The 22,146-nt window shown below is 37.9% G+C and overlaps 1 protein-coding gene across 4 annotated transcripts in view; it reads left to right on the forward strand.

Moving 5' to 3' along the window:
* Positions 1-22,146, forward strand: part of RUNX1T1 (RUNX1 partner transcriptional co-repressor 1) — a 113,471-nt gene that overhangs the window by 73,358 nt on the left and 17,967 nt on the right. For all 4 annotated transcript variants that reach the window (XM_050310979.1, XM_050310981.1, XM_050310992.1 and 1 more), the window contains 5 exons: positions 3,951-4,132; positions 9,820-10,070; positions 11,319-11,404; positions 12,045-12,246; positions 20,840-20,908. In XM_050310979.1, the coding sequence (XP_050166936.1) occupies positions 3,951-4,132; positions 9,820-10,070; positions 11,319-11,404; positions 12,045-12,246; positions 20,840-20,908 (790 nt within the window). The remainder of the gene's footprint in view (positions 1-3,950; positions 4,133-9,819; positions 10,071-11,318; positions 11,405-12,044; positions 12,247-20,839; positions 20,909-22,146) is intronic.

Raw genomic sequence — 22,146 nt, forward strand, 5'->3', positions numbered from 1 at the left:
ATAAATGTATTTTTTGTCGACCACAGCAATCTGGGACCAAATCTTAGCGAAGAGGCTTTTTTGCCTTCAAAACTGTGGCGGTATCGCTTCCCAGGACCAGAGCTAGGCTCATGGCCATGCCCTACAGCAAGAGAGAGACTCTTGGGCCCTGCAGTCCCTTCTGTCCCAAAGACTTGTCCTGAAGCCAGACCTGTTTTCTGTTCCCAGCTTTGCCTCTGTCTGTTACCTGATTATAGGCAAGTCACTCAACCCTCCTTGAACCTTTCACACGCTGTATATCCTGTCTGGTTTACATCCACTACAGATTGCTAGGTCTACCAAATGCTACATTGCAGTCAGAAGGCAGTAGTTGTGTTTCTGTAATAAAAATTCTGGGAAAGAAGCTACTCTTCACCATGTGTTTGTACGGTGCCTCACGCCAGAGAGCGCTGATCTATTACAGATAATAAATAGTCATTGAATTGCTTATCTTTCTACCAATTCTGCTTCAGAGGAAGATAAGATCATTCACCTGCAGAAATCTTCAATGGCTTGGGAGCCTTTTCATGCACATTTTCTATATTAATACCAAGCAGATTTAGCCTATTAAATTTAAGCGTTACATGGTGTACATGTTCAGTATTGCCAACACTGTTTTTCAGTGAATGTGCTGTGCATACTTGTTTTAAGCATCAGTATCAATAAATGATTTTCTGATTTTTAGTTACTCAGGGTCTCTGAACAAAATTTGTCTCAATTTAAATCTTTGTTTTTTAAGTACATCTGTGAATAATTTATTTAAAGTCGCAATTGTAAAAACACTAAAGCCTAATTTTGTACTGTGTTCTAATGAAACCTTTTCAATTTAAATTAAAATACTGAAATATTTCTGTTGCTAAAGTTCAGAAGAAAGTAGGAACATCCAACAGTGTAAAATTATCAACTTTTATCAAATTACCTGGAGTGAGCACTGAGATTATAAAACAGATTTTTGGACCTGTAGCTTCTTTTGCAGATGCAGAGATAATGTTTTCTTCCCTGATTAGAACAGTCCATTTCAAAGTGGAAAACAGGTCTGAGAGCTGGGTCGGAAACATGTTCTCCTTTTCCTGTTTGTGATTATGAAACTGATGGAGGATTCTAAAACACTGCGTAATCTTGAAGGATATAAGGTCGAATACAAAACACAAGAGTAGGAGCATGTTTCAGACAATGAAGTGCAACAGTTTAGGGTCCTGTAAGCCAGTAATGTGGTGTTTGTTTACAGTCAGTCTTTTTCTGGTTGAGAAGCAGTTTGTACCTCTCACATGCAGAGGTATGGAAGTCTGACTGCAGGCATCAGCAGCAGTGTTGGGAGAAATGTGCAGCTGCAGGTGTACAGAACTGCCTTTGCTGTCAGCGCTGAACCTCTGCGCAGTCCTTTGTGTCCAAGGCTATTTTGGTTTCAGGGTCTGTATGAGCGCACTTGAATTGCCTTGGGAGCCTGATCTGTCCCTGCTCACAGTAGGGAGAACATTGGTGTTTCATTCTACACACCAAACTAGTTTTTCTTATCTTCCAAAAAAATAGTTCTTCTTGTGTATCAGGGCCACAGTGACCCGAAACACTCTGCACACTTGACCTAGCTATAGAGAGGTCCTGAGTAATTTTCTTCCAATACATAGTATTTTTTAACATATGGTTTGATAAACACTGGTTACAATAATGTCTTGAGCAGATTAACAGTACTTGTGCTGAACTATAAATTTTCAAATACTGCTTTTCTTCAAGTATTTTTCCAAATATTGCTTTATGCCATTACAAACTCACGAGGCATCATTCATAGTTTTCTAAACTAATCTGTAAAAAATTAGGAAACTGAATATATCAATGTTTAATAAACATATTAAAAGTTGTATATGTTTGTTCAGTGCACAGAAAATATGTTCAATTTATTTAGATAAATTTATCTGCAGATCTTTTTCTTTATGCTTAAAAAGCAAGAATGAACATTTCTTTAAGAGAAGGAAATCAAATAAAATAAATCACGAGTTTTGCTAGACAGTTCAAAATTTGGTTGTCTCCAGTAGTGCCCGTGTATTAAATAGGTCCATTTTGTTTGTGATAGTGGATAAGGAACACAAATGTGGGGTTTTTTTCCTTGATTATGCAACTGCTAAGTGAGGACTTCACATTTCTACCTCATAGGCATGCTGAGATGTGATGATACATCTTCCAAGTAGGCACCACTCTTCAAATACTAGGTCTGATTCTTTCATGTCTTCCAGATATTTATTTGTGAGTATATGTGAACGTCTCCAGTCATTCTCTGACATGCGAGGCACTTCAGTTAGTTGAGTGTCTTGACTTGTGTTCTATGTGAGCTTTATAAAAAAAAAAAAGAAATTAGGTGAAAAACCCTGCTCACAGAAGCAGTCAGTTTCTCTCTCTCTCTCTCTCAAAGAAAATATGTATTTGGTTCTTTCACAAAATATTTGTGTTCCGTGAAGGTCTGTAAAGATTTCTGTGTTCCACACAACTGGCTATCTTCCCATCCTAAGATGAATAACTGATAGCAATTGCTGTTTTTTCTTTGCTGCTGAAAGGTTCATATGTACTGACCTATTCTGGCATTTTTTTGTTACACAGTGGATCTGCTCTTACGGTACAGCAAGAGCTGTACCAAATGCTAGAGCATTTTCCATTTTTATAATGCTAGCAAATTAATTTGGCAAGATCCTGGGCTCAAAACTTTTCAGAACATCTGCTTATTGTGCTTGGTTCCCTGCATATTACTTTCTGAACTTTTTTGACTTAAGAAATGTTTTTCTGTTTAAAAAAGAAAAAAGGTGGTGGGTTTTTTTTTGTTTTGTTTGTTTGCTTTGTTTTGTTTTTAAATAGGAGTTATTTCAAAACAAAGGGAACCATTGAAGTACCTTGGTTTATCTCTGGTTACTTAAAGTCATGACATTTAATTCAATACTTGAAAATTGTGAGGCAAGAAATCATTATTCATTAGTCATGAAACAAAAGAGGTCAAGGTACACCACCTTGAGGCATAAAAAATATTAGGTAAAAAATGAGTGGCCTATCTTAGTATTGATGTATGCATGTGCTGCAAAGAAAGGAAAATGTTTTCCAGTGTGTGCAACTATCTCTGCAGAGGGAAAGAACATGCAGTTCCACCTGAGTCCCAATTCTGGCAAAAGTATGACTAAGTATGACCCCAGTGTATGGGCAAAATGTGCTGCCCAAGGATCAATGAGCATTTTCAGTTCTTTGTGTCTGAGTCATGGTAATCTCCAGCCCATGACCCAAGTCCCACTGGGGCCATGAGAGAACAGTTAAAAATCCTTCAAGCTACATCTGGTTAGGAGGAGGATTGTAGCCCTCTGGGTGATTAACTGAAGCTCTGGAACGTGAGATTTTGTTGTAATCTTTATCTTAATGTGTAACTGCAAGTGTAATGGGAAAGCTGAGGGCAATCCTGTTCTCAATCCTGTTCTCCCCAAGGCCCTTGAAGGCTGGTGACTGAGCCAGCTTATAGAGTTGCAGATCCCACGGTTTCAGACAATTTCCAAGTACTTACTAACTGCAGTCTGAATGGGAAACAAACATTGAAGAAGTATTGTAACTTGTTGAAAACAGCTGCTCTGTAGGAGATCAGGTTTTGGATAGTAAGAAAGGGGATGAAGTCAGCCAAGATGGCACTTTTTCCCTCTTTAAACATGTGGAACTCAGACCTGGTTTTCTCACAACATTTACAGTTTTCTTTTCCATTTTCAGTAAACTCCCATCCTTCCATGCATACTTAGCACAGCCATGACACAACCACTTTAGGAGAGTGCCTGCTTCCAGGCAGCTAACCACAACAAACCTAACTGGGAATGCTTGCAACAGGTTCACCGCAGAGCTCTCTTTTTTTTTTTTCTCATCATCTCTGTTGAAACTGCTTGTCAGCTGCCCTCTTAACGTGTGCCATGCTCTTGCAGGCCAATCTGCCCCTGCTGCAGCGGGAGCTGCTGCACTGTGCAAGGCTAGCCAAGCAGAACCCAGCCCAGTACCTCGCCCAGCACGAACAGCTGCTTCTGGATGCCAGCACCACCTCACCCGTTGACTCCTCGGAGCTGCTTCTCGATGTGAACGAAAACGGGAAGAGGCGAACTCCAGACAGGTGAGCACCCCTGCCCTTCCATATTCTGCTGTTTCCCATGGGTCCGATGTGCTGACCTCCACCATGAAGAGGAGACCTTGTGGGTGGATGCGTGGGGGAAACTCGGATGATGTTCCCTGGGTGCAGGTGCTGTCCTGCCTTCAGGTCCAACCTGACCTTGAATGTTTCCAGAGATGGGATAGCTTCCACCTCTCTGGGCAACATGTGCCAGTGTTTCACCAGCCTCATTGTTAAAAATGTCTTCCTTTTATCTAATCTGAATCTCTTACCAGTTTAAAACCATTATCCCATGCCTTATCATAACAGGCCCTGCTTATGCATGTCTGCCTGTATATACCTACATTCATATATAGAGAGAGAGCTACATATGCATATAAATCTCTGTGTATATAAATACAATATATGCATACACTGATGCAGTCAAGAAAATCACCTGAGGACACCCTGTGGTCATATCCATGTGGAAGTAATGGCCAGCCAGTACTGTACTACTTTGTGCATAATATTTCTGTGCAGCATGAGATGACAATCAGCAGATCATGCCATCTCCATATGCAAGTCCTTTGCATTTGAGGTTTTGTTGGACTAAGCAGTAAATATGAGGAAAGTGGCTAGGCATTTGTATTGGAAAGTAGAAGGCAAACCCCTTCTGCTTTCTAACCCTGTGCAGTGAGGGCTTTGATTCCTTCTGCTGTGCCTCATTTCTGTATCCATATATCCAATATGCATAAGAATATTTCTTCCAAACAGGAGAAATGCTCACTGAAATCTGTTTTCTTGTTAAACTGAGTAAAGAGTCCATACAGAAATGAGGCAAGTGATTGCATGTGTGTGAGCTACAGTAGCTTTAGGGCTATGGAACAGTTTCTCTTTTTTGAACAAAGGTCTTTGTTTAGTGTTACAAGAAGATGACTCTTGTGATTCAGCTGTCTTCCCATGCTAATGTTGGCAATTCACCTAGCATTTACATTTTACCTTGAAGAGACTCAAATATTGTATTTTCATAGATTTGTTTGCCATGGACTTTATAGTGTGGATAACTTTTATAATGCTGTTCTGTCAAATGCCACTACCTGCATGCCTGAGGCATGGCAAGCATCCTAGTTATCTTTTAAATGAAGAATCTGAGTCAAGAAGCCACATAAGTTTGTCAAGGTGACATTTTTGTGTAGGAACAGGCTGAAATAGCTCAAAAATAAAGAGAAAACAAAGTCTGAAAACTCATAGTAAAATTAGCTCCTCATAGCGAGAAGTGAACCGTAAAATTGAAAGTAACATAGCCATTAGATAGACAAAAATATGAAAGTATTTGAAATTAGCATGTCTGAGATTGTGTTTTAGGAATCACTATCGACCAACAAGGAGATCAAAATACCAGCAGAGAAGTTTTTTCAACATTTTCCACCGTTTTTCTCTGACAATTAGACCAAACTAAAACAGCCATTGAAGTTAACACAAACCTGCTAACTGCACCCCAGAAAGATGATTAATTTTCATACATTTTACATTAATTTTTCCAAAGGTGAAATTAGCTTCCTGGCATTTCAGAAAGAATCATACTTTCTTTTTGACTCTGCAGTTCTCTGCTGTCATGAAAAATGCTCACCTGAGAAGAGACTGCCCAGTTTGCCCCTTGGAATCATACCTTGAGCTTAAAAAATGAGTTGGGTTTTTTTCAGTGTCAAACAACCGTGTCACTGGTTAGTCACACCTACTTCTCCATTGACTTATGACTATGATTAAAACTATACAGAAAAAAACATGCAATCATTTTGGCTGAGCTGTTTTCAGTGGAGTTGTCTTGTGCACTAAGGAACATTCATACTACAGATTTAATAAAAAGTTCCTTTTGGAAAGATTCTTAAATTTACTGAATGCATACCTTTTAATTTGGATAATGTAAGTAAAACAACCACAAAAAGCTGTCCTCAGAGGCAGAAAATGCCCAAGCTGAGTGACTATTGAAAGTAAATACTTGTCTAGATTTGTACTCATTGCACTATTAATTAGTTTAATTGTTTAGCAGAGAAGCAGGAGAAAACCTTTGGAAATACGTATATCTTTTGTTTACATATCTAAGTAATTTTCAAATATACTAATAAAAATACAGCAGAAGATACCAGACATCCTTTAAGAGAAGGGTTTTCTGTGACTATGGCTAACATATGAAAAAAATTGCTAAAAGGCAATATCTTTCCAGGGGAACTAAATGCAGTTGGAGTAATTTTGATTGGAAATATATCTCTTAATGAAGTAAATTGTGGTATCTTTTTCACTTCTCAAGGTATATAATATATATATATACACACACACATGCATTGTATATAATGTGTATGTTATATATATATACACGCATATCTATATATATCTCATGTATAGATGTGTATGTGTATATGTCCATCCACACATTCATTGTTTTAAAAAATAATTTATAGGTTTTTATTTGGGCATTAAGTACATACCATTGATTCCAGTAGAGGTAAAATCCAGTATGGGATTAGGCAAAGGAAGTGGAGCATGTGTTACATGTAACCACATCCGCCTCATGATTTTTTGTTAAAGAAAATCCACATACAGTAATTTTTTCTGCTTATAATTTCAGAACCTTTTCTGCATATGCATTTTCCAATTCTGGTTATTTATCTGCCTATTCAAGTCTACTGTATGTGAGATTTTATAGAGCAATCTGACAGCAGAGCTTCGTGTTTTACTGAATGTTTTCATGGTGCATATGGTCTGACATGGATGAGCAGCCACGGTGAGATTTTGGAGTCTATTAAACTAGCTCATTAAAAAGATCAATCTGTTTCTGTAATAACACTGGGAACCATCAGTCACTGCAAGAGGGGAAAACTGACACCTGAGGAGGCAACACATTTTGGTAATTTGTTCATGACATGTCATGAACAAAGTGTTCACTATATTTTGTTTACAACTTTTGGAGTTGACATTCTACTGTAGTAAAGCAAAGGAACTTGGACCAGTGTGAGATTTTATCTTGGTGAATGAATGCTTAGTTACAACATGATTTTAAATACATTAACAACAAAAAACTTTTTGCTAATTAGTCATCCTTTGAGCTTGCTGGGAAAGGCTGTATGGTGCATGAGCATGTCATATAGTGACTCTACATGTGTGACAGCTGCCTACAAAGCACATATAGGATAGCAAAAAACTCAATTAGAATAGCATTAATTTTGAGTGAGAAGAAAACAAAAGTGGCCATGATTGTGTTGTGACTTTAGAAGTGATTGCTGTACACTTGGCACCCATAACCAGAAATACATGCCAAAGGCACCTGGGCACAGAGATCAACTTTGATAATACTTCTAAGGAAATCTTATTTGAAGAGGCTTCTCCACATCTCGGCAAGGTGAAGGATACTTACAGCTCTCACAACTATGCTCCTTGGTAAGCCATGTGTAATTATGAGGAATTTTAAAAGAATTTTCTTAATACGAACTGTTAGCAAGGCAGTAGTGATCTTTTCTGTAACACAGTATTATAAACAAGTGCTTTATTCCGGCAAAGCATTATCACTTGTTTGGTGATCAAAACTTTATTGGTTGAAGCACAAATAGCAGATAAATAGCTTTGCCTCATTTCTTGCAAGCTAACTTCAGTGTTCTTTGAAATTGGTGTAATACACTTCATCAGGTAAAACCTAATTTTCCAGCCAAGGCAGTTTTGCATGGTCAGATTTTCTACCCAGGAAATTATCCATAAAGTGCATTAATTTAAAACTGAAATTATAACCTAGAAACAACATAAATTTTTTAAATGGGTACAAACTAATGACAACTGTCTATTCTGCTATCTTTAGTCTGAGTAAATCATAGCTCCAAGTAAAATGACCTCTTGTGTGTTCATAGCTGAAGGACCCCATCTATAATATTGCCAATTTTCCAAACAATGGTGTCGATTTTGGTGCACATCAAGGAAAATGTGCCCAACAAGAGCAAGAAAAAAGGTGTCAGGTTTCCTGCACAGTGTTATTTCCTCTCTACAGCTTGTGGTTGCTTTGCAAAATCAGATGAATCAGATAAAAAGCAGATGAAAACAGATTAAAACTGTGATGGTGTTATATTTGGAACTAGTATTCACATGGGTCTGCCAGTTACTGAAATAGGGAAACAAGAGTGCTTCCTCAGGCACCTGGGGAAATGCTGACAGCTTGTCCCAAGGGCTGAGACCTGAAAGAATGAGTAGGACTGAGATCAGAAGCAGACTAGTAGGGGAGTTCAAAGCATCTGAATTATGGCATTTTTCAGTACTTTGTCTTTTATCACTTTGTTCAATATATATATAGTAAATTTGGCACTGATTCCTGTTCTGATGAGATTTTCTAAGTTGTTACTTTCTGTATAGATTATATGGTCAGAAACATAAAATGAGTCTGTGTACAGTCACATTCTGTTTTTCTGCTTAGTGCAGAAAATATAACGGTAAATTGTAGAATTAAAGTTTTAACACCCAGAAAAGTTCAAGTTCAGTGGATATGCTTGTGTGTTGTCCAAGCTAATGCAATGCTTTCCAGTTAAGGTAATTAAGTACAAAGTTAAGGTAATTAAGTACAAAACATTAATACACAGAGTGTTTCCCCACAGACAGTTCCTGGAGGGTGGTTGGTTGCTTTCTGGGGGAGGGTTTATTGTAAGGCAGTTTGTTTTACCAACAGGCAAGAAAATTAGATTAAATTTACCTTTCTGTCAAAGTGACAAAAAATTGTGTTATAACGAGGAAAGATACATTATGTCATCCATTTCTTACAGAAGATAAAGTTATCTTTTAAAAAAACTGGAATATATCAGCTGTTTATTAAAGGTTTTTAGAGGGAGGAATGAAACCTCAATAGTTTCAATATTTATATCTAATAAACTTTCTGATCAAAGCTAGTATTTTGGAGGGTTTGTTTATTCCCATGGTAAGTAAACCATACTTCAGTGAAACAGAACTTCCCTAAAAGAGTTGTGAACCTATTGAATTGACTCTAGTCTTTAATTTTTTTTAATTTAAATGGAAAAGTAGTTCAGTGTGAGTTCTAGTTTCTCAGAGGTGTCAAGTAAAGACTTCTTTGGAAATAGCTGATTATGAATTTAATTAAAACATATCTTAGAACATAAAAGAACTGTCCTTCTTCCCAATAACTCTTCCAAGTTGCCTGAGCATAAAACTCCTATCTAAAAGTAATGGAGTGGGAAATCCTGAATGTTATTGAGGACTTGAGTCTAACCACATCTTCCTGTAAAATTAATTACAGTCACAGCACCTTTGACTGGAGTAGCCCAGACAGTGCAAAAATCTCTGAAGGAAGCATTTTTCATCATCTAGAGTTGTTCTTCCCCAAAATCTCAGTGTGACACTGATCTTGATGGGAGCTCATGGCATGCTGAGCTTCAGCACATTGACATGCTTCACCTTAGGGCTGTCTGCTGTCCTCTTTAGGTGGCTGCATCAGAAGCTCACCCTGCTAGTATTTCTCAATTTACAGGGATAGATAGAAAAGCTGAATGAGTCCTTTGTACGTTTCACATGTGCAGTGTTATGAAATGTTCTGCAACGCCACACACTTGGAGCAAAGTGAAAGAAAAAAACTTTAGTTCCTGAAGATCCATGTGTAGATGGGGGTGTATGTTCCTGAGCTCTGCTCACCAAGTGAATTAAAGTTCCTTTGCTTTATTTTTCAGAACCAAAGAAAATGGCTTTGACAGAGAGCCTTTGCACTCAGAGCATCCAAGCAAGCGGCCCTGCACTATTAGCCCAGGCCAGCGGTACAGTCCAAATAACGGCTTATCTTATCAGCCCAATGGTCTGCCTCATCCCACCCCACCTCCACCTCAGCATTATCGTTTGGATGATATGGCCATTGCCCACCACTACAGGGACTCATACAGACACCCCAATCACAGGGACCTCAGGGACAGAAATAGACCTATGGGTAAGGCACGTTGATTTTCTGCATTGGTTTTTTTTTGGGTTTCTGTTTTCATTGTATTTCTGTATTGTGAACAGGATTTTTTTTACCTGCCATTCAGGTATAGTCTTTATAGCTGTTTGTCCATCTAGCTACTTCTAATGGCCTTATTTCAGATTTATATTTCTAAAAGTGGATTGAATTGTGTCTTAAGCAAGAGAGTCAGAAAGAGGGAGGAGCCTGTGCTTTCAAAGCTGCATAGGTGACATGGACACTCGGCTGTATGTCAAGCAAGGATAAGTAGAGCTTTCTATTTTTCTTCAAATCCCAAATTTGTAATGATGACAACCTCAATAGCTTGATTTCAGCTTAGAGTAGAAAAAAGTTATTATCTTTTGGAGAAGTGTTTTGTGTGTGACATCTGAAGAGCACAGTGTAGCATGGGGATGTCTGCAGAGGACGCGAGCAGTGGAAGCATCAACCACACCCTGTGCATCACAATTTGGTTTAATGGGATGTCTGATGCTCTTGGATTTGCCTGGCTTGCTTCACATCTGCACTTACTGTTCTTCTTTGTTTTAAACAAATCTTCAATGAAAGAGGAACACTTACAAATATTCAGCATCTGTATGGAGGAGGCTAAACAAAGAACAAGTGTTGGTTCCCCTTGAGTGTTGATAATAAATACTGGCTTGGTTGTATCATGTTGTCAGCTGCTCTGATATATGTGCTACATTTTAACCACATGTTGTTTAAACATCTGTGAAGGGATGAACCCTTAATGACGCTCTGTTGACATGGTAGTAATTACTGCATTTAGTGAAATAACATTGAGTTTATACTAATATTTTTTCAGTTCTCTGAAGTACAGCTAGTATTCAATACACTGAGTTACCAAATAATTGCCTTGCTGACTTCAAGTAGTGCAAATGAAAAATTATATATTGTATTCAGTTATATTTATATATATAATAATTGCATATAGTCAGAAAGCATTATGTCCATTTTTGAAAGGTCATCTTACAACCTATGGAACTTGCAGAATTGAAGACATTAAATTGAACAAAAAGGTAGCATCTTCTGTGGGGAAAAGTACTAAGGAGAGAACTTAGAGTAAAGTTTTTAAGCTACCATTTTTTTGTGGTGGTGGCATTCTGTATGCTAGAACAGATAATATTTGACGTTTTTGTCTATAGGCTCTTTTTTCTTTTGCCTTTTTTTTCCCATAGAGGACTCCCAACATTGTAAACATGATTTGCTCCATTTTGGCAGGGTTGCATGGCACACGTCAAGAAGAAATGATTGATCACAGGCTAACAGACAGAGAATGGGCAGAAGAGTGGAAACACCTTGACCATGTAAGGGCCAAATATACTTTTATGTATAATTGTCTGAATGGAGCCCTTCTAAGACAGGACTTTAAAGTGTTTCTTTTAAAACCAGTCTGAATTCCAGGGCAAGTTTTGAAAGCATTGGTGATTAAATCCGAGGGCTTGATGTTCCCCATTAGATAGCTCATACTAGGCCTTACTGTTAAATGCCTTCTACAGTATCCTAATTATTACAGTCTGCCAAAAGAGGAATGGATTCTTCTCTATAAATGTTGGATCTGGGGCATGTTGGATTTGTTCTTTGAATTATTAGCTCTTATAACGTTTGTAGGCATCAGTTCTGGACAAGATGTCCTGGCCTCTGTGGTGCCTTGTGTTACTAGTGGTAGGACTACAACCTGTCCAGTGTTTCCCATCTTGTCTTTGCTCTTTCTCCTGTGGATCCCTATTCATACAGTTTAGAATCACCAGTTAAAAAGGAAGAGATTATCTTTCTTAAAACAAGCCTAGAATTTTTCAGCTATATTTGAGATAACAGAGAGGGAGGAACTTCTTCATTATTAAAACCTAGGCACTCAGCACAATAATGTTTTCTTTATTTTTATGTCACTCTATGAATAAAATGATCTTCCTTTTTTTTCTCGGCTCCATCCATCACTGTGAATAGTTGTTGAACTGTATAATGGACATGGTGGAAAAAACTAGGAGATCTCTCACTGTACTACGGCGATGTCAAGAAGCAGACCGTGAGGAGCTTAATTACTGGATACGGCGGTACAGTGATGCGGAAGATTTAAAAAAAGGTGGAAACAGCAGCAGTAGTCATTCCAGACAACAGAGTCCAGTGAATCCAGATCCAGTGTCATTAGGTACAGTATCCTCATTAAAAATTGTTTACAGATTCTCTTTAAGCTCAGCTAAGTGCTAGATGAAGTTTGTATTTGTTCTTCTGATTGTTCTGTGATAGTTCCTCTCTTCTGACTACTGAATTAAATATAACTCTTATACCCCAATAGCCATATTTCTGGGTGGAATGGCTTGAGTTTTTTGGATGACGCCTGGTAATTTGTTTTCCATTCAGCAAAGTGTGAGACTGGTGGGGTGGGAGGAAGAACTTCTGTGTAGGGGTGGCAGAGCAGTGACATGTGCACTGAATCTGTCCTTTCTGACTCCCTCCCTTGCCTACTTGATTAGGGAATCTGTAGGTGCTTCTGCCTTGTTTGCACTTTGAAACTGAGGGCTTTCACCATCTTGAATCAAATGACTTGGAAGTTATCTTTCTAAGGAAATGAAGATATAAAGATAGGGGCACTTCTTAGCTGTACTTGGTTTCTGTTTAAGAAAGAAAGAAGATTTGGGATGTCTACAGCCACGCACATCTGTGCCCACTGCTGCAGCTTGTGCAGGTGTGTCTGAGGCAGTTTGGGTGCTGCTTGTTGTGGAGTTACTTGGAGCCGCTCAGGCTTTGGCTTAAGCTGCAGAGCCCCGTTACAAGGACCGACCAAGCAGCTGGGCTTTCACCCTCTGCAGACCTTCGCAGTCACACTCACATGGTACCTCACCCAGCTACTCCAAGAGGATTCTGCTGTATAAAAACAAGCTTTTACTGTGTGGGTTTTTTGTTTTCTACCCCATCCCCTCACTTTCATGGCAGTTATGGTAAAGAAACACATCTTGGTGATGCCTTTTTATTATTCTTTGCTCTTTTGAAGAGAACAGCAAACTATGCTTGCTTGTCTAATATTTATCTTTAAAAAAATTGTCTGTATCCAGTGCCCTCTATTTAAAATTATTGTAAACTGTGATTATTAGTCAAATTGCATATATGTGTTATTTTGCACTATATTTTATTTAAAGCTCTGGTTTCATTTTGCCTTTATGAATAACTTAAGTCAAAAACTTCTTTAATTGCAAATAGAAAACCAGAAAATCTAATCCCCTCTCTGTCATTCTCTTGGTAAATCTCTACAGTTATTACTGTAATATTTAGTGCCTCTTGATAACAATTTTTTGTGTATATGTCAAATTATCTGAGTCAATATCTTTATAAATTAGCTTCAGTCAGTGGAAGGAAGGGTTATGGAAAGGCTGTTCTTAAGTTCGACTAGTAAGTCTAGTCCATAGAGGAGCTGTTCTCAGAAAGGATCATTGAGGTAACAGCTTGTACGAATAGTGTTAAATGTAATGTAAAGAAAAATTCATAAATATGGCACTTGAAATGTCAATCACATCTGTAACTTCAGGAAGGGCACTTGTGAGTAAGCCCCTAGATCAAAAGCAGTGGCACAGTTCTCTAGTAAAACTGTGATGCAAAAAGAGCCAGTCCATGGTGCTTGTAAGTGTAGTTAGTAGGTAAAAAAATGAAAAGCAGCTAGAGATTTTATATTTCTTCAAGGAAATTGTAACTCATTACATTCATCAAAACTTTGTAGATAATAGTGCAATCCAAGAAAAATAGTCATAACTGCAACAACAGGTACAAAAGATAAAATGGAGATTAAACGTACAATTAGATCCCTGTATTAGCATATTGTTTATGTAGTTGTCAAGATGAATTCTTGGAAACAGCAAAGTCTACTGGTTTAAAAGACAATATACAGCACAGCCTTTGATATTGGACACATCAGTCATTTCTGCAGTGCTGTGGGTACAACTGAACTGGTTGGAGTCAATCCATTCAATTTTAACATGTCCATTTTGGTTATTTGGTTGAAAAAATACTTCTTAGACTCATGAACATGAAACTTGGCTTGCTTCAGTGATGTAGCATTCATGTCAATCGTAAATATTGATAAGAAATGCTTTTATGTCTAACATGACAGGGAGTAAATACTTCTCTTGGAGTCTATGGAAGAGAAATTCTTATAGTTCCTCAAATCTGGTAGTAATCTAGTTAACAAAATGAGAACTCCTAACATTCAGACATATAATAAAATTGAAGCAGTGTCCATGAGCCTTGAGATACTTTAGGGCTTTTTATTTTAGTTTTGTAGTGAGAAGGAAGGGGTTGAAAAATTCATACAATGTTTTAATTTAAGTGCCACGACATGTAAATATTGGTGGTTTTGCTGTGGTGATTCTAAATATCAGTGAGTCCCCTTTGTACTTTTTTTTTTTTTTTAACCAAGATAATCCACCCTTTAAATCCATCTTGTCATCTCCACTACCAAGGGGGAAAAAAGAGGCCCATATGGCTACATTGTCTGTGCCTTTGTTTCTTTTTCTTTACAATTAAAATATCATCAGTGAACTGATAACTTCTCCCTATAAACAGTATGCCACAGTTTTCATAGATAGCTCTTGCTGAAAAACTGAGCCAAAATTTAGCACTGATAGTTTGAGTCCAAAATTGGAGAAAATTCTGGTTGTTGTTTTGAACCAGTAGACCTTTTTTTCTGTCAGAATTTTGTGCTTCTTTTAATTTGACATCCCTGTAAATTATGTTGAGCATGACAGTTTGCAGTATCTGATCAATATTTTTCTGCTGATATTTTAATTAAGAAATCAAATGAAATATTTGATCATTCATTTTAATGCAATGTAATCCAATACACTTATTAGTTGGCCAGAACAGATTACAAGCTGCCATTATTCTCCAAGTGTGTGTAAGGTGAGTCTATTCTTTTCAGTCTGAATAATACATGTTTATGAAGGTCTAAAAATGTCTCAGACTTTATATATATTCACTTGATTAACAGTGATGGTCTATGAAGTGAATAATACATCATCTGACTCCCTTCATTTCTGCTGAAGAATGTCAGTACTACGTAGTGCAGCAAGACTTCAACTTTTGTCCTAATAATGAATAATTACACGTATCAGACATGGAATACTGAAATACACACAGTGAGATAAATTAAAGATGAGGGTTCTTCAATGTTGTAGGTTATAAACGAGATCTATAACCTTAGTGAGTGCAGCTGTGGCTCTAGATAAGTGGTGTAGGCACACATCAGAAGGTCTGCAGCAGTGTTGGTATTTTGTGTCTGTTGAATTTATCTGAATGGAAATCTTACAAAATAGAGTTTGAAATCTCCAACTGAAGAGTGCCAATACCTGCAGGATTTGCCCTCAGAAACCAGGATTCTCACAAGTATATGAATTTGTCAAAACCATGTAGGTTAGCAATTTCTTAATAAATTTTTAAAATGTTAACCCTTGCAGACCTAGTTTGTATTTTACCTAAGGTTGTTCACTGTCATATTTTCAGTGTTAGCCAGACCATTCCTGCCAATACATGTCTATTCATGCTGCGACTATAAAACCGTTCCTTTACCATTTACACTTAATCAGCATTGCTGTGATATGCATGATACTCTCAACATGAACTACCCATAACGCTGTGAATGCCACAGTAACATTTATAACTTGTAATTCTGGAATGTAAAGCCTCTGTAATACTGATCACTGATGATATTAAGTATTGCTCTTAATCCACTCGCTGCACGGGAGGCTTGGGCTAGATTGTGGTGTACTGAACTGCATGAACGTAGCGCTCCAGCTGCAGGATCATTGCGTGTTTGTGTGCTCAGTGTTTGCTTATGACTTGGCCGTACTTTTCTTATTTCTTTAAAATGAGAACTCAACCATGTTTTTAACACAATTTCAAGGAGTGTTGTAATGGCCACAAAAAATGTATTTGAGGGCAAAGAAGTGCATAAAAATGCTGGAAACACGTGTCCCCCATCCCCCCCAGGTGCAAGGTAGTCTCATTCAGTGTTACACTTCAGAGTATTACACTTCAGATCTGTATTTATGTATTATTTGGAGCTGACATGCTTCTGAGCTTGACTCTTACAAACAATGCAGTGAATATTTGATATTTATTGCTCTGAGAATGTTTTTGTTTGTTGTCTGTGTCCCACCACTGGAGTTCCATTTATTATAGGGTAGAGTGAAGCAAAACTTGCCTATGAAATACGAAAATAATATAAATACATATATATTTCATTTGTGAAATAATCTGTAATTCACAGCTGGTTATATGTAGTGTTTTTTATTTTTGAGCCCTAATGTTCAGTATAGCATATATGGGTATTGTTGTTCCTGCCAGGTTTTCATTAATACAGTAAATTCTAAAAGATCCTCAAAAGATCAGCTATTCATGTCCATTTCTTAGTACTTTGTATTATAGGCTTGCATGTCATTGTCCAGTGATAAAACACTCCATTCTTTTGTATTGCCAACCCATCTTTGGTCCTTCTTTCCAAATATGGATTAGACTTTTGAAAGTTTTGAACACATCTTTTCCTTCTAAGTCTTTCTGCTCTGTGATTCTTGGGTTTGTGCCTTATAAGTTCATATCCTTTATTTTGAGCTAGCTTTTCATCTCAGTTTCACTTCCCAGACTACTCTTACGACTCCCTCCAGGTCTGCATATCCCTCCAGGTCTCTCAGTACTTTCAGCACCTGTTCTCTTTATCTTGAAACCACCAAAAATGATTAATAGAATGTGAGAGCTGAAACCAAGGCCAATTTTTGTGTGTTTTCCTCATTTATATTGTTCTATACCAGTCCAACAACTTTTTTACTATTTCACAAGTTTATTTCATATTAAAATAGAAAATGTCAAAACCATTTCTTGTATCAAAAATCTCACTTATTTTATTTAATTTAAGGACTTCCCAGACAATTACTGATTACTCTCATGTATATGTGCTTTTTCTTTCCCTTCTTGAGCTTTTTCATCTGGTTCAATTGGAACTGGACTAATTATCAACACACACTTTCAAATTGTGCCTTGCCATCAAATTTCAAGTAAATTCAGTATAGTACATCCAGTTGGTCTGCATAATAACATTGTTGCATTTTCACCATTAAAAAACCATTGTTATTATGTCTGACATGTAAAGCATTTTCTGTTATCCTTTCCTACATGAGCTGCCACATAACTTCAGGTTATTCCTAATTTTGTCACATTTCATTCTGTTCTTCCCAGGCAGCATTTACTTTGACTTCTAGGTGCTGCAGTCAGTCAGTTAATATGTTTTCCTCATTATGGTTTTTGCAGTTGCTTTTACATTTAGTATTTTAGGGACTTTGCTCAGTTATGTTACTCCCGGTTTGAGTTTTCTAGATATCCAAGTTAAGATCTTTTTTGCTGTAGTTTTCATGAGCAAGTTCTGTGATTCTTAAGCTGAAGAACACCTTACCTTAAAAATACTAATAGTATAAGACTTGTATACTCTGGTATACAGTATACTCTGGTGTACTGTAGTTTAGCCTCAGGAAGAAGATTGTTTTCATGGACTCGTTGTCACTGCCTAAACAATAGCCATGTTAATAACATTTTTCTTGCTGAGAGAATACGAGTTTTATTATCTTCATAAGTGCTTCTTGTCTTTTTTTTTGTGCACCATTCCAAACTATGGGAAAGTCTCTCACAAGCTCTTGATTTAATTCTTCTTGCAGAGGATCTCATTCCTCATGTAAATAATTTGTGGTTGGAATAAGAGCTTGATTGATGTTTATGTTTTGGAAATTCTAACAATTAGCTGGCAATCTGGTCATTTATGTCATTGAATTCCATTTTTAGAAAGTCATGTGTACCAAAAAATCAGTTCCACATCTCTCTCTCTCTTTTTTTTTTTTTTTTTTTTTAAATACTAAGTACCACAGGCTTAAATCAAGGTTATGATCCCCTTGCAGTGGATGGTACCTTAAATAGCAGATGAGAAAAGTCAACACAAAGTGCAAGACGTGAATGCAATCAACCCCTTGTTTTCATAGAATCATAGGGCAAGAACAGGTTGGAAAGACCCCAGATCATCAGTCCAGCACAGTCAACTCTAATTACTATATCATAGCTTTAAGGACCATGTCAATCTCTTTTTAAAACCTCAGGGATGGTGAATCCACCACCTCTCTGGGCAGGCCATTCAATACTGATCACCCTGTAGCAAAAAATTTCTTCCTAACATCTAACCTAAACTTCCCCTGGCAGAGCACATTATAATACTGCCCTAATCTATTGTTGGTTGCCCAGGAGAAAGACCAACCCCACCTGGCTATGCTTCCCTTCAGGTAGTTGAAAGAAAGTGATAGGGTCACCTCTAGCCTTCTTCTCCAGACTAAATAACCCAGCTCCCTCAGCCTCTCCTCACTTAGGATTTGTGCTCAAGTCCCTTCACCAGCCTGGTTGTCTTCTCTAGTTCTGCTCCAGCACCTCAATATCCTTACAGACAGAGGACCAGAACTGAACACAATACTCAGGAATGCGGCCTCACCAGCGCAGAAGTACAGGAAAGGATCACTTCCCTGCTCCTGCTGACCACTATTCTTGATGCAGGCCAGGATGCATTGTTGTCTTGGCCACCTGGGCTACACTCTTTGGCTCTGTGTTCAGCTTCGTCGATCAGCACCCCAGGTCCCTTTCCACCTGGCTGCTCCAGCCACTCTGTCCCCACCAGCCTGTGGCGCTGCAGGGTTGTTGTGTGGCCAAAGTGCAGGACCCAACACTTGGCCTTGTTGAACTTAATCCTGTTGGAGTCAGCCCAACTCTCCAGTCTATCCAGATCCCTCTGCAAACCTCTGCCACCTTTGGAGCCTGGTTGGGTCTTTTCCTGCAGGTGTTGCATGAAGAGCCAATAAGAGTGGTTTAATTTTTCTGCCTTTAGTATTTCTGTGCTTTCAAGCAATGTTTTCTGCTCCTTCGTCTGTTCCCCTAACAGCACTGGCACTGTACCCATAAGTCTGAAAGCCTTTAAGGGATGAGACAAGTGTACACAAGAATATTTGTCATCTCCAGAATCATATAAGCCAAGTAATACTGAGAATTTTCCCATTTTTGGTATCAGATCTGAAGTCTTCTATCAAGTTGATTAAACTAATATAAAGAATTGTTTTGGAAAATCTGCACATATACACACACACATACATCATTTTATGCTTGAGAGGTGTGAAATTCTGCCTACAAAAATCAATTTTATTGTTGTCCCATACTTTAGCAACAGAAAAGCTGGGGAAATCCACTCAGCTGCCGGTCAGATGCGAGGATTCAGTCAGCTCCGTTGGTGTCTGCAGATTCTCTGATAGAAACTGCATCTGTGAAACAGCGTGCAGGGGTTGGGATTCCCTGCTCTCTGTGTAGTTGAAACAGCCCGTCATTCCCACTTTTGTTATCTGTCTGCAATATTAAGTGTCATCTTTTAAATGCATTTAAGTACTGCATGCATACATACAGTAGTGTAAAAAATTATTTACAAAACCTGATGATTGAGCCTTTTTCTTAAAAATATGACTTTTTAACCAAGTTAGCGAATAATAACTAAGGTACAAAAGTGAATATATTTGGTAAAAAATAGTATTCAAAGAACAGTGTGTGTACTTTTGTTGTATTTCAAGCTCAGATACGTTATTTGATTTCTAGCAGCATCTCTGAAAATATTCAAACCTATCTCTAATATACCAAATTGAGTTATTTTATTTACACAATTGCATGCAGTGACACAGGCAATAGTTATCAATGGCCGTGAACTTAGTTTTATGTGTTTGGGTTGTTTTGTTTTTTTTTTTTAAGTTTTCTTCTCAATTACTTTGAAAAAAGTTAATCAGTTTTTAAGATTTTAAAAGAGCACCTTTTCATCTGCTGATGATGTGTATGCTAAATTTCAGGCCAAAGTGAGTTTTCTTTCTGTATTGTGTGATCTTATGTCTTTGAAGTCTGTGTGGAAGGGATCTAGCTGATTTCAGAGCTCTTAGGCCCAGGCCCAGAGGTTAAACCCTCTTAAAAAAAAAAAAAAAAAAAGAAAGAAAAAAGAGGAGAAGGGGAAAGAGCTGTCAAAATATGACTGAAATGTATGGGTGAGTTATGAGCTTCAGCTCTAGTGAGGTTGTTTGGCAGCACATGTATTTAGGGCTTAACCTAGAGTTAAAGGTTCTGTTTTTCAAACTCTTGCAGCTATAGTCGCCACCATGGGCTCAGATATAGGAAAGCATAGCTCTGAACATAAAGAAACACCCCTCTCTTTTTCTGTGGAGAGCTTATTTGATCATTGGAATGACATCTTGGCTTTTATCTGCACTCATCAGTAGCCATTCTGTTTGCACAGAGCAGAAGTGCCCAACCCGCACTGTTGCCCTCTTTCTTCTTCCTTTTCATAAGTATAATGACAAAGGATAAAGCATGTCACTCCCTCAGTTCTTCTTGCAAAGCCTGCCTTAGAAGTGTGCAAACTGTCATATAGAGTTGACTCGAAACACTGTAAAATAAAAATAAAGTGAACTAGTCTTAGCTTGGCTTAAGATCAGACATTCAAGTTATAAACATTGATCTGGTCTGTGTGACATTCATGAGCTGTGGCCATGGCATCCGTTTTGTTTTGAGGAAAGAAAAACCTTACATGATTTTTTTGTCTGAGCAATAAGTAAAGGGAAAACATATTTCTCTAAGCCTTGTTCTCAACAAGCAAGCATTGCTTATGACTCTCTTTCTTTTTCCCTCTGCATCCTCTCCTCCTGCAGAATCTCATCGGGAATTCCTTCACAGGCCTGCGTCTGGATATGTGCCAGAGGAGATCTGGAAGAAAGCTGGTAAGAACTGTTTAAAAACACCAGCTTAGTCTTCTGGCAGCTGTATGCAGTTGTTAATGTACTGATGTGAGGAATGGGGGAGGGGGAAAGGGCTTACTAGTAACAGGAAGAAATTGTGTTTAATAATCTTAAACTGGAACTGATCGGGATATTAAATGATTTTATAATACAAGCATCTGCTGCTATAGCTAGGGGAATATCAGTACTTCCAATAAGAACCCCTGTTTTCAGGACTTCGAATGGTTTCAGGCTGAAACTTGATATGTTAAAGTTTCAGTCTGTTAGCAATTTAAAAAAAAGTGTGGGGGTTTGTTTTGTTATTTAAGCTTCAAGGTTCTTACCTAGTTAAGGTAAGAATTCCCAAAGGAGGTGAAAAAACCTAAGCACACCTGTTAGAGAAAAAACTTAGAGTATACATTGTAACTATATGTAATTTAAAAAAGATTTTGTGCCTGTCAACCACCAATGAAGCCTGTGCTCATAAACCTGCAAAGTTTCCAATTAAGTAAGCAACTTAGCATCTCTGCAGCTGCTCTGGGTGTTTGCAGGGGCGTTGACAGCATCTGCCCATTCCTGGAAAGCACGCTGTGCATAAGTCGTCATTGCGCAAAGTTTTCTTCAACACTTTAAAACTCTGCCTGAGCACTGGAGTTTCCTCTCAGGGATGCCACTGTGGTGCTGGAACTAAACCTTTGCTCTTTTGACACTGACATCAGAGCTTCCTTGTTTTCGGAGGGGCCAGGAGGCAGCTCTTGAACTCCAATGAGGTAGTTGAGCTCCTATATGTACTCATACACCCCTCCTCCTTTTGAACACCTGTATAACCATGAAGTCTACAGCACCTGTCTGAGCAGCAGTTAATGACTAAATGGCAAATAAGCAGCAGTTTTGATGCTTTCTGATCAAATCTCCTATAAATGTTTGCTGCTTTTCAGTGTATTTTAAGCAAGATACAGAGCATACATGTAAAAATGTTATGCTGCCGTATTGTTGCATCAGAAAAAAAGTTGTGTTTTGTGCATCATGCAGGTTTGTCATGTAAAGTCTACATTTTTATCATGGTAATGTTTTCAGAATTATTGCTTTTTCTGTGAAAAATAGCAATGTACGTATTTTTCTTTTTTGTCTAAGAAAAGTGTAACCTTTGTAACTCAGTGTCTAAAAGTATTTTTATGTTCGTTTTGCCATATTTATGTTAACATCTTAAATAAAAAATACAAAAGAAATATGCAGTCCCA

This window comes from Myiozetetes cayanensis, unplaced genomic scaffold, assembly GCF_022539395.1.
Source record: "Myiozetetes cayanensis isolate MyiCay16 unplaced genomic scaffold, myiCay2020 scf1, whole genome shotgun sequence".
NCBI classification, from domain to species: domain Eukaryota; kingdom Metazoa; phylum Chordata; class Aves; order Passeriformes; family Tyrannidae; genus Myiozetetes; species Myiozetetes cayanensis.